The 11,066-nt window shown below is 40.7% G+C and overlaps 1 protein-coding gene across 1 annotated transcript in view; it reads right to left on the bottom strand. All coding sequences in view use genetic code 11, as the record gives it.

Moving 5' to 3' along the window:
- Positions 1–4,439: 4,439 nt before the first annotated feature.
- Positions 4,440–11,066, bottom strand: part of EGR_10530 (hypothetical protein) — a gene marked incomplete at both ends in the record, with an annotated part of 10,403 nt that continues 3,776 nt past the window's right edge. Inside the window, 8 exons of the mRNA XM_024499779.1 lie at positions 4,440–4,469; positions 5,539–5,638; positions 7,206–7,294; positions 7,422–7,587; positions 7,804–7,844; positions 7,906–8,027; positions 8,715–8,878; positions 9,194–9,256. Coding sequence (XP_024345805.1) covers positions 4,440–4,469; positions 5,539–5,638; positions 7,206–7,294; positions 7,422–7,587; positions 7,804–7,844; positions 7,906–8,027; positions 8,715–8,878; positions 9,194–9,256 — 775 coding nt within the window. The remainder of the gene's footprint in view (positions 4,470–5,538; positions 5,639–7,205; positions 7,295–7,421; positions 7,588–7,803; positions 7,845–7,905; positions 8,028–8,714; positions 8,879–9,193; positions 9,257–11,066) is intronic.

The raw sequence follows: 11,066 nt of genomic DNA, 5'->3' as shown, positions 1-11,066 counted from the left end.
ACCATGAACTGCCTCTTCAACATTTGGTTCTTTTCCCATATCCACTAAGCCAGCTGGGGGGAAATACGTCACAACGAAGTATGGAAAATTTGAATGTACTAAGCACGATTTAAGGAAATTTGTTTGTACTTCCTGCAAGGTCCTTTAAAAGTATTAAAAGGAAAGTGGAAGTACAAGTTGTTATTAGACACAACTTAGCAACGAAAATGGAGTTTATATGCTATTTTCGTGCGCATATACACTTCCAGGCGTAAAATAAATTTAATGTTTCGCTGTCTGAGATAATTGGTTTTACCCTGTCCATTAAGTATTGAATGCTTATTCTAACGAAAAGTTTAAGGAAAACTTCCTGAACAGCATGGTTTGCTAGGGGACTGATAATAGAACAGTAGGAAGGGGTGCTGTATTCCATAGTTCAGTGCATTGACTTTTGACCTATAGGCGAGGCTCACAATCTACAGGGCTTGGAGACTTACGGTAGGTTTTGACCTTCTGGGTTTCTCGGAAGACCGAGAGCATTCAGTCGTCTATTAACACGAAATTTGACCTTCTCAGATTGTTGCAGCATGGTGGACATGAGCTTCATAATGTCGCGTTTGCTCTTCATCGAAGGATCTCGCATTATCGCGCGAATGCGACTCTGCAGTCTAGCGTCCAAAGCGTCAAGACTGCAAAAATATTAATTAATTATTTTATTAATTACTTCAGCTAAAGATACACAAAGAACATGGAATGATTAAGTTAGTTTTGCAAACTTTCCCATCCTTCCATTTGTCCATCCATCCCGGCTGCTACCACATGCCTTTACATCCGCTGACCTGTCAGTCTGCCTGATTTTTGGATTATTGGTAATAGAACGCATTACAATTTATGGATTTGGGAAAAAACTATTTGCATATTTTGAAACCCCTTAGAAGCTGTTTGTGAGTTGATCAGTCGATAACCTCATTCTAACCTCAAGGACCTGCACTCGTCAGCATAGGTAGCATGCAGTGAAACCTTTGTTTTAGGGCCGTACAGACAGAAAAGTGAATTTCGATTCACACTGGCCTATGCATTAAGTAGACAGGTAGGGATTTATAAACTTCGATGTGCTTCTAACTGAATAAAGTGTGCTTAAATTGACGGTTCTGTCAAAGACAAATAATCAAAAACTCAAAAGAATGAGAAGTTCTTTGCTACACACCATTAGCTATGCAAATGCATTTCAGAAATCCTAGTGATCGAGAAAAATCAAGCGAAATAGCTGACAGCTTTTGACATACCATGAACTCAGTTTGAGTTCCAATTTAGCATGTTTACAACTGGCGGAAAAACAGGCGAGTAAGTAGAAATGCTCCTTTATTCTCGGGTAAATTGCAGCATGGGCTTCAGAAAGACATTTTACGATTTAGCCTACAGTGGTGCAGAATTTTGTAAAAATCGGAGCACTGTTTGAGTATTTAGTCGGGTTTCAAAGACGATTGGAAGATGTGCTATTTGGGAAGCAGATTGATTAAGTATTTGAAAATTTGTTTTTCATCCAACAAAATCTTATGATAATGGGAAAACTCACTGCAGTTTTCCCTCAACGCACAACCTGTTAAACATAATACTATTTTTAGTGATCAGCAGCATTCATTTACGCATCTGGCCAAAGTTGTGCGGCATCTGAACTGAACCCAAAAAAGTCAAGTACTCACGCAAAATCCCGTACAGTTCTCTCCTAACTCGAATACTTTCTTGGGGATGAACATGACCACATCATGGATGACCTCTTTACTCACTCTGGTTGGGCTCAAACATCTTACTAAGTGGAATCATCGAAAAGGCGTACAGTAAACCAAAAATTTCGCCAATGGGGTTCATTTTTAACTACTGCCTGCTAACTTGAAGCTAAAAGGAACCAAATCTCGTTTTGGTGCATCGTTTGCTGAATGAATATCCAGCCAATCTGCATCGGACGAAAAGTAAGTAGGTTATATCCTGCTTAATGTTCAAACAACGATGGCTTTTGTAATGATTTAGACAAACACACCAACAGGCAATTGATAGGTGTATGGTTTCAAACTGATAGACGAACAGCCTAATGAATTCGCAATTGCCTCAAACCGAAGGCCCAGTTCTTCACTAGCCAAAGTCCCAATAAGGATTCTGTAAAGACTACACGTTGAAACTGAGTAAAATGGATAGATGGATGAAAAGAAACATTTGTCTTCGTTGCTATTATATAACGGTGTATTTTAACTTATGTCTTAAAAGACTCCACTCTGTCACTGGTATTGGATTCGTGATAGAACATAAGTGTAGGAAAATTCCAGCAGATTTAGTGATGAATACCTCAAAAATTTACATTGGATTTACTATTCCTTCATTAAGAGGTATATTGAAAGAGTGAATTTGATAATTTGTCTATCCTAATCAGCAGATGGAATGTTCCACTTAGTGGCATATTAACTTACCAATAAGAACAATACTACAAGAAATTGGTTCACTGGTGCGTAAAAATAATAAATAATAGTAAAACAAAATAATAAAACAACAGCTTACATGAGGGTAAAACGCCTTTTCATGGGAATTCGTTGTGCAGCTTCGATAAGTTTAGGCGGAAGAGACAACAGAGCGGTCTGTAATTGTTAAGCAATACACCACCAATATTTGCAGGAGACAAGAAATCCCTTTTAAAGGTTTGATTCAAGGGACAGTCAAATATGAGCCTACCACTGAAATGGTAGCTTTTATGCGGGTCCGCTATTATGTCGGCACAGGTAAAGGAGAAAGGAGTTTATTAATATTATAAAAGCCTCTTTGGAATAAAAGTCTTGACCTCCCAAAATGCAACTGCAAGCACTCAATTACTAATTGGACAAACTGGTCTGAACTTGCTTACGTCTGCAATAAGGATGGCTGAAGTGCCACTCCTCACTGACGTTTCCTTCCCTGCAATTCGTCGAACTTCTGGCAAACGATTACCGTCATCTCTACTTGAATCAAGCTTGGATTGAACAGTGAAAGGTGGGCGAAAAATGCGAATCAGATCAAGGGGCTTGAACCACCGCTGAGCATTGCCGGGTAGAGACGGGCCTGGTGTCTTCCTGTGCTTGAACAAATCACCCTCCAAGATAGTGCTTGAATTCAGTACTGACATGCCTCCAAACATTCGCTGTACATCATTCTCTGATAGTATTATGGTTCCAATTTGAGACAGCTTTAAGAACATTGCTGAAGCTGTTTTCTTGGTCTGACGGAGAAGACGTGCAGTCTTCTCTGTATCCAGGTGTCTCAACATCATGGAGGCTGTATCGAAGATCAAATCTTTGAAGACATTCATAAGCTTTACGCCTTTGTTACTGTCGTTCCAAAAGATGGACATTTCCTGGTGGTACTTGTTCACCAACTTATCAAGGTAATCAAGATGAGGTGAACTTTCAGCAAGCACATTCAACGTGCCACGAATCAAGGCATTTGACTCCTCTCCCGTATCCATTACGGCCTCTAAAACGTTGGCGATATGCTCCGCCACCTCAAAAGGACTCACGATGGCAGCACTGTCACGTAAAACTGCCTTGGTGGGGCGTCTAGGCTCAAGGTCCGCGTTCTCTTCAGTAAGAACTCGATCGGTAAACTCACTGCTGGGCGTCTCTGTCGACGCGGTATAGGCCCATGTGCCGTACGGACTGGTTGTAGTCTTCGATAGAGGCGTCTCACCTAATCGTGGACTAGGGACAGTAAGCAATCGTATTTCGCGCGGTACACTTTCCGATGAATCTGTTTTGGCTACTACATCCACTAGGGGTGAGCTCCTCTTACTGATTTCACTCGTTGTTAGGTCCGAACTACTCAGTGAAGTCGGTGTGGTGGATGCCTTCTTCGTCATCGTCAGCAGTGCGGATGCCTTTGATTTGATTGATTCCACTGATGGTTTAATCTCTGGTTTTAGTGGTGGTAATGTCGTTTTGGTTTTACGCTCAGCACTAGCAGATACTGACCACACAGATGCGTAGGACTTGGTTGACACTTGTGAGGATGGACTGGTGGTCGACTCCGACCCAGCACTGATATCGGGCACTGAATCAAGCAGCTCCACCCAGTCTATGAGTTCGTCTAATCTCTGGACCAGATTGCGATGTATGCTGTCACTGATTTCGTCAGAACTCACAGTTTCCTTACTTGCGGTCTTCTCCCGAAGAAGCTTTGTGAGAAGGTGGGAGAGGCGATTGTGTGATACACCTGTGATCCCTGCTTTGAATAGGTGGTTAGCAATTTTCTCAGAGGACTCCTTGTTGTAGCCATGCCTTGTTTGTAGGTATTTTGCCAATTCATCCTTCTTTGCCTCATACAACACGTAATGGACTGACTTTCTTTTGGGAAGGAATGCCCCCTTAAATATTCCATCCGCGTGTTTTTCAACCTTTTAAATTGAAAGCAACAGTCTGCATAAAGTAAATTCCTTTGCGCATTTACCATTGCACTTTTGATTTATTTTTACGCTATATAAATAATAAAATAGTAAGCAAAATCAGAAGGCTTGATGTTCCTCCATTTAGGCTTGCTAGTGAGAAAGCTTCTCTTATTTTACCTTTGCCCATCAACTCACTTAAGACTAGCTCAAATGGTACAAAAGGGCACATCCCTAGTTTGAGGAGTGTTTTATAGGATGACCCGAAATGCTACGCCAAAAAAATAGGGCAGAAGAACTTGGAAAGACCTCAAAGTGCACAACTGAGGAAGCATACATTTATGCTGTCCAACTCATTGTCCACCTTCTGAGACGATGAGGAGGGAGAAGGTGGGCGATCTAAGGTTGCAGATTTTTTTGGGATATTGAGGACGCTGGGCTCGAGAAGTGTTTGCGCAGGATAGCCTTTGCCCTGCACTGAAAGATCCATTGAAGATTTCCGTGCATCCTTCTTTTCTCCCGAGGAGGTTTTCCCCTAAATTTTTATAGGAGAATTTTAAGAAGAATTCAAATACACTCTGTTGAGTCACAATACGGGAAGGAAAGAATAGGTAATCAAGTAGTATTTGTAAAATATTTGGTATAAACGTACGGATTTTGCTGAATGAACCGTGGCTTGTTCGGGTTGTGTGGAAGATATAATCTAGAGGACAGGATAAACACAGATTAGTGCCTAAGCATCTCAGATACATTGGCTAATGATTTCTTTTAATGAATCGGATTCCAAGGAAATTCTCGATAGTAGGATCAAATGATGTTCCTAAGGACAGCTACAAATATTATCCTATCAGTATATTGGTTTTTACGATATTAAGACTGTGCTTTTAAATTTGAATTAGAATTATTTTTACTTCCACTCCATAGACTCCTTCAGACTCAAGTCTCTTGACCTCCTTATCCATACTTCTGCCAGCATTGCTAGCGCCGTTAGCCTAAACTTTATGCGATTTCATGTTGTTATTCTACTTCAGGGTTGGTCGTTTTGCTATAATTGCTTAAAAGTATGATTGTTGATTTTCAAACGCGAGGCCGAAATAGTTTCAAGACTTTCATGTCAAACTATTGTATAATTGAATGTTGATTTGTATCAGCTATTTCACTTTTCCTATACCGGATGCATTACATTTCTTTTCAAACTGTTTATCGAGGGCGACCAAAAGTACTTTATTTGAGTAGAAAGTCAAAGGCAAAAACAGTATCCTTGGAGATCAAATTGAACACATAAGAACAGTGTAAACCATCCAGTAATCTGACGCACCATTATTTCCTTCCTACTGAGCATTGTCTGCAAGCTTGGCACAATATGAGTAGGTTTCTTCTAAAGATAGATGTAAATCACAGTAACATTGTCAAGCAGGCTCTCCAAAACAGCTCCAAACTGCACTAACCCCTTTGCTTGATGATTCATCTGACTAGAAGAAAAGGGAAGATTAACTAGCATTATTAAGGACAACAAATTGGCATCAGAGGTACACCAGAAATTGCTATCTCCGCGACAAGTATTCACTGCTTTCCACCCACTCAATCGAGTCTCGAAAATAAAGGTATACCTTTCATTTATTGAGATTCTTCAGGGTTATTTCCACTGGGCAATAAAAGCCTATTATTAACTGGTCCAGTGGAAGATTTACTCTTTTTAAACATCGGATGAGTTGCTGGTTATTAGACAAAACAGTGGAAAAGGAACATCAACTATGAAGAGGAAACTCTGTACACAAATCCAAGGCCCGATCAAGTTCCGATTCTTTTACTTTGACATACTGAATCATGTGAAAATAAATGAGGACCTGAGTTAAAACTGCAGTTGCCCTGGTAATTCATTTGACAGGAATTTTTAGTAATCTGACTGGACGCGGTGCAAAGGAGAATCCCTTTTCTTCTTTACCTCATAAAAGTAGCCGTTTATCTCACTTTTGACTTGATATTTGTCAACTTATGGGCTGGATAATGAAATAACTGCTATTTTTACTCCTTAAAACTGGAAAATCTCGCGACAAATTTTAAGAAGCAGTATTTCGTCGGAAAGTGTGCAAATATTTAAGTCAAAAGTAAGGAAGAATTTCAGAGTGCCCAAAAGGCGGCTATTTGATTATAGTGAAATTGCGGATAGTCTTGAAGGACCTACCGAGTGTCTGATGGGTACAAGCGCCTAGGAAGAAAATAGATAATCATAAGTTTTTCCGCCATTTGGGGGCATTCAAATGTTACTGCAGTAAAAGGCACATACGGCGAAGGTTTCGCGGAGACTGTGGTCCATCTGAGTAGCAAAAAAATGTTTAAGTTAACTTATAAATGAATGATGAAAAATCGTGTTTCAGAGGCTGTTTAACTCACAATACTTTGTTCATTTGTCCAAGTCTGATGGTGAATCTGAATTGGAGGATGATTTTATAAGCCTTCTCATATGATAGCATACCTTTTGCAACCCTCTCTAAGATGAGTAATTTGGAATGAGTGATGTCAGGTCAAGATAGTAGTTCAGGAACACCAAAGAAAAACTTACGTTTCCTTTTGACGCCGACTCGTTGATTCTTGCAGCTTGCTTCTGAAAATAAGCATACTTAAGTTGACATGGGTTTCAAAATTTGACTATTGTTATAATCTGTGCATCACGGCAACTGTAGGAGTTATTAGTCTTGCAGCTGTTAATGAAGTTGCCATTACCCTTCATGCGTGCTTACAACAGGCGTGTTCGGTCGCCGTCATTTACTGTGCAACAGAAATAGTGCTACCATTGTGAAATTTCGAAGAAACCCCGGAAACATACCAAGAAAGCATTAATTTTTGCATTTTAAAGACAGACATTCTCAGTGCAAACACAACATCGATATTTGTAATACAGTGAGGAAGCGAATCCTTCCAAATAAGTGGATGTCACTCACTTTTACGCCGAAAATCATTCACTAAGGGCACAGTGGCATAATAGCCGAAGAAACTAGTGTCGCAAAACAATGGTATTCCGCAACCAAAGTGTTTTGCTTACATTTTCTGGATCATCAGTCCCAAGCAGAGTGAGATCTTTCATTCCATAGTGGAGGGCCTCAGCATCAATTTCATTAAGGAATTGCATCTCGTTGGAGAGCTCACCTCGCAAGTAACTGAGGTACTCTTTGAACTTTCTATAGGTCTCTTCAGCTGAGTTTACAACTCTGCGGAATAATTAAAATAGTTTACAATGAAGTCTGTGCAGTGATTCTACTTATTCCATCTGTTTGTCTTCATCATTCTAGACCTGGTAAAAAGCAGTGTCTAAAGAAGGTTGTATCCTTAAGAGAGCATAAAAACCTTGTATTCGATACAAACCAAGTGTTTGCCTGTTTGTGAAATTTTAAAAGATCCTGAAGCATACCCACTGGCCCACTTACATATTCCTGTTATCAGTTGTTGATTTTGTAAGAAATGCATTCTGTTAGTGGGTCAATTACACATAAATTCCCGACTTTTTGGTTTCAAATAAACACTGTGACCTTTTTTAGATTTGCTTTGAATGAAGAATCAACCACACATCCATTATTGCGAGTTCTTGCCTCGATGGGCAATAAGCATGTTGGTTTGTTCCAAAAATCAAGGAATGCATATCCTGATGTCACTGACTGATGTATAAAGAATAAATGGTAAAATCTTTTACCTTATGATTAGGAGCATGAACTGATTAAAAGCTTCACTGTAAGCTATAATTTAGTATAACATCCGAGAATGTTAATAAATGGTTGAGAATGAAAGCACGCACCCAGAAGACTTAAGAGCCGACAGTTCTTGCCACAGAATTTTGGTCAGATCTGCTCCATCTTGAACGCCTTTATGGGACGCTGCACTAAACGACTTCTCGACTATTTCTAATCTCTGCACTCCAAGCATTGCCCCCAGCCTTGAGGTCAACTTCATTAGCTAGTAGAATTATTGTGTTAAACATCAAAATTGCTGCCATCGCATTCGTGGTGAACTTGGATCACATCAGTAGGTTGTCATCTGATAAGTTGCCAGTGTGAATAGACTTAGGCCAAGGCGTCATTAAGTTGGCTTTTACCTTCCAAGCGGTTAAAATTACTAACTTGCCTTAAAGGCCTTATTTATCACTTAATGATCGACGTAGCCGAGTATGAGCTCGCAAAACCCACATCTCAGTGGACGACTTACAGCAGAGTAGAGATCTTTGGACAGAGCAGTGACTGTCTTGTCATCCTACAAAGGGACAAACAACTAACTGACCTTCCTTCGGCATGAGCTGCATTCCGTTGCATTTACTTTCACTCACCCAATCCTTTGAACCCATTACTTTTTGTATGCCTAAATGGAACAAACATACAGGTTAGATAGAAGAAAGAAAGGAAATGCATCAGTATTTTTAGCCTATTGCAAGTAAAGCAGTTTTTCTGACCATGAAGAACTGTTTGAATAAGATATTTCGCTGTTACTTCCAATCTAAACTCTAATTTTTGCCTGCTATAAAGCTGAAAGATGAAGCCGTTCAAGCAGTACCATGACAACGAGTTGCCAGAGGTCGTTTCAGTGGAAGATTTTTCACATGGCCGTTGGGTGTAAGGGAAACTTTGAGCAGCACCAAAACTCTTAGAGATACGAGGTTGTTTGACATTTGACAAATGGTTGAATACAAGGGAGTTGGAAAGATATAATAACTACTTTGCAAGTAGGCAAACTTACTCACCACTTACTCCTTAGTTTTCATAAAAAAGATGCTTACAGAACCAATGGCATAATAAAGGCGTTTTATGCTTGTGGTATTGTTCAGATTACCACAAAACTATTTGTTTTGGTAATATAGAGCTACAGTCACTACACGACAATACTATAGGCAAACTGGAAATTTGGAAGAATTAAGACACTTCACTCACCCTGAAGTTCAACCAAGGCCCTCCAACTATCCTCCACTAACTCCATTTGCTCTAGTTCAATAATCATTCTCATCGGTGCTTCACCGTTATCCTTCTTGATCTGCTTTGTTAACGAATCGATTGGCGACTCCCTCTCAGTAACCTTATACTTGCCACGGTTGAAGGCACCAATTAAGGGAGAGAACACAAAACTGTCATCAGAGTCTACCTCCGACTCAGAATCCGGCTTTATGTCCATGTTAATGGCACCTCTCTGTGCCGAGAAGAAATCTGGCTCGTGATCCAAAAAATCCTGCCTTAAGCTCTCCTCGGAGTCGCCACGCGTAGCACGCACGCGCAAACCATGGGTCGACATAAAACGGTAGTCACGAATCGAGCGTTTCCTGCCAGGCTTGGGCGTTAGTGCAGGCAAGCTGCGTTGGCCTTTTCCTGTAACGGAGTCAGCCGAACTTCTCGAAGATGCTGAGACTGAGGACTTACGAGTCTTGATGGGCATATAAATGCTCCTCGCTTGACGTGCCCGTCGGCCGGAATTGGTGGGAGCCGACGGAATACTGATGATGCCCTTGCAGCCTGCATCAATGTAGAACCTATTCTGTCTCAAAACACCCTGCATGCTGTCAATGTTTTCGTTGACATGCAAATCTTCTGCCAGAAGGAAGACGAGATCGGTCAGTGTGACCAAGGCTTCAATGAGAGGCTTCGCCAGTAATTCCTCGTTAAGGTTTAGACTCTCCTGAAGGAGGGAGTCCAACTCTTCTGAGCTACTTGAAACCAGTGCGTATATGAGGATTCCTCTCACTACCTTGCCATATAGGGTGCGCAAAACATTGATAAGAAAGCGTGCTAGGTTAGGCTCCAGTAAACCCTCAAGTCGATACACCTCATCCGCCTCTCCCTTGACGATACTAATGAGAATTCGCGTCACCTCGGCTTCGCTCAACCGGTTGAGGACAATGCGTTTAATGTGAAAGCAGCTGTCCACAAAGGCTTGAAGAAATAAATTCATATTGAGTGAGAGAGACTCAATTACAGTGCGACCACTGCAAACCTCGTGAAGAACCTCAGAGCACATGATGATGAACTGCTTCTCGACCAGTTGAGCAAAGTACTCGGTTAGAAAGGAGGGTAGTCCACCTCCTGTGGAGATTGCAAATATCTGGCTGGCCAGTTTTCGGTAAATAATGTGTGAGGGCCGGAGAATGACATGATTCTTCCCATCCTCCATGCGTCGAAGAATCTCAGTGTACCGAGATTGTGATTCACTCTCCATCTCTACTCTACTTGTAGTAAGAAGTAAAAGGTTTCTAACTAAGCAAATTTGCCGACTTTTTGGAAATAATACGTCAATGTTAACAGGATATGATTGTCAAGTGCACGCCTTGGTGTTGGTAATGAAAGTGAAGAGTTAGTTTTGCCCTTGGGTGAGAAAACGTGTATGCCCATTGTTTACGTTGTTTAGAGAAAAGCAGAAAAATTATCTGGTCCTTTGATATAAGTTTACCCCCTGCCAGTACAGTGGGAATATTTAGGATTTATATCTACTTTTCTATTTCTTTATTAAAACCTATCAAAAGTCTGTCCAGCATTTACCAAATCTCAACTTCAACAATATTTTGTTCCCATCAAAGTGAACCTACATAAAGTGCACTGGGCAACAGTAATTCAACCAAACACGGCTACCAGCAGTCGTAGGTGAGCAATCGGTTAAATCTCTTTATTTTCTGATAGACGGACATTTTGTGTATGCAATGGGGAATTGCGCAAATACAAAG

The sequence above is a fragment of the Echinococcus granulosus genome, assembly GCF_000524195.1.
Source record: "Echinococcus granulosus chromosome Unknown EG_S00230, whole genome shotgun sequence".
NCBI lineage: Eukaryota > Metazoa > Platyhelminthes > Cestoda > Cyclophyllidea > Taeniidae > Echinococcus > Echinococcus granulosus.
Note: the sequence above shows the minus strand (reverse complement) of the source record. Positions and strands in the feature narration are given on the sequence as shown.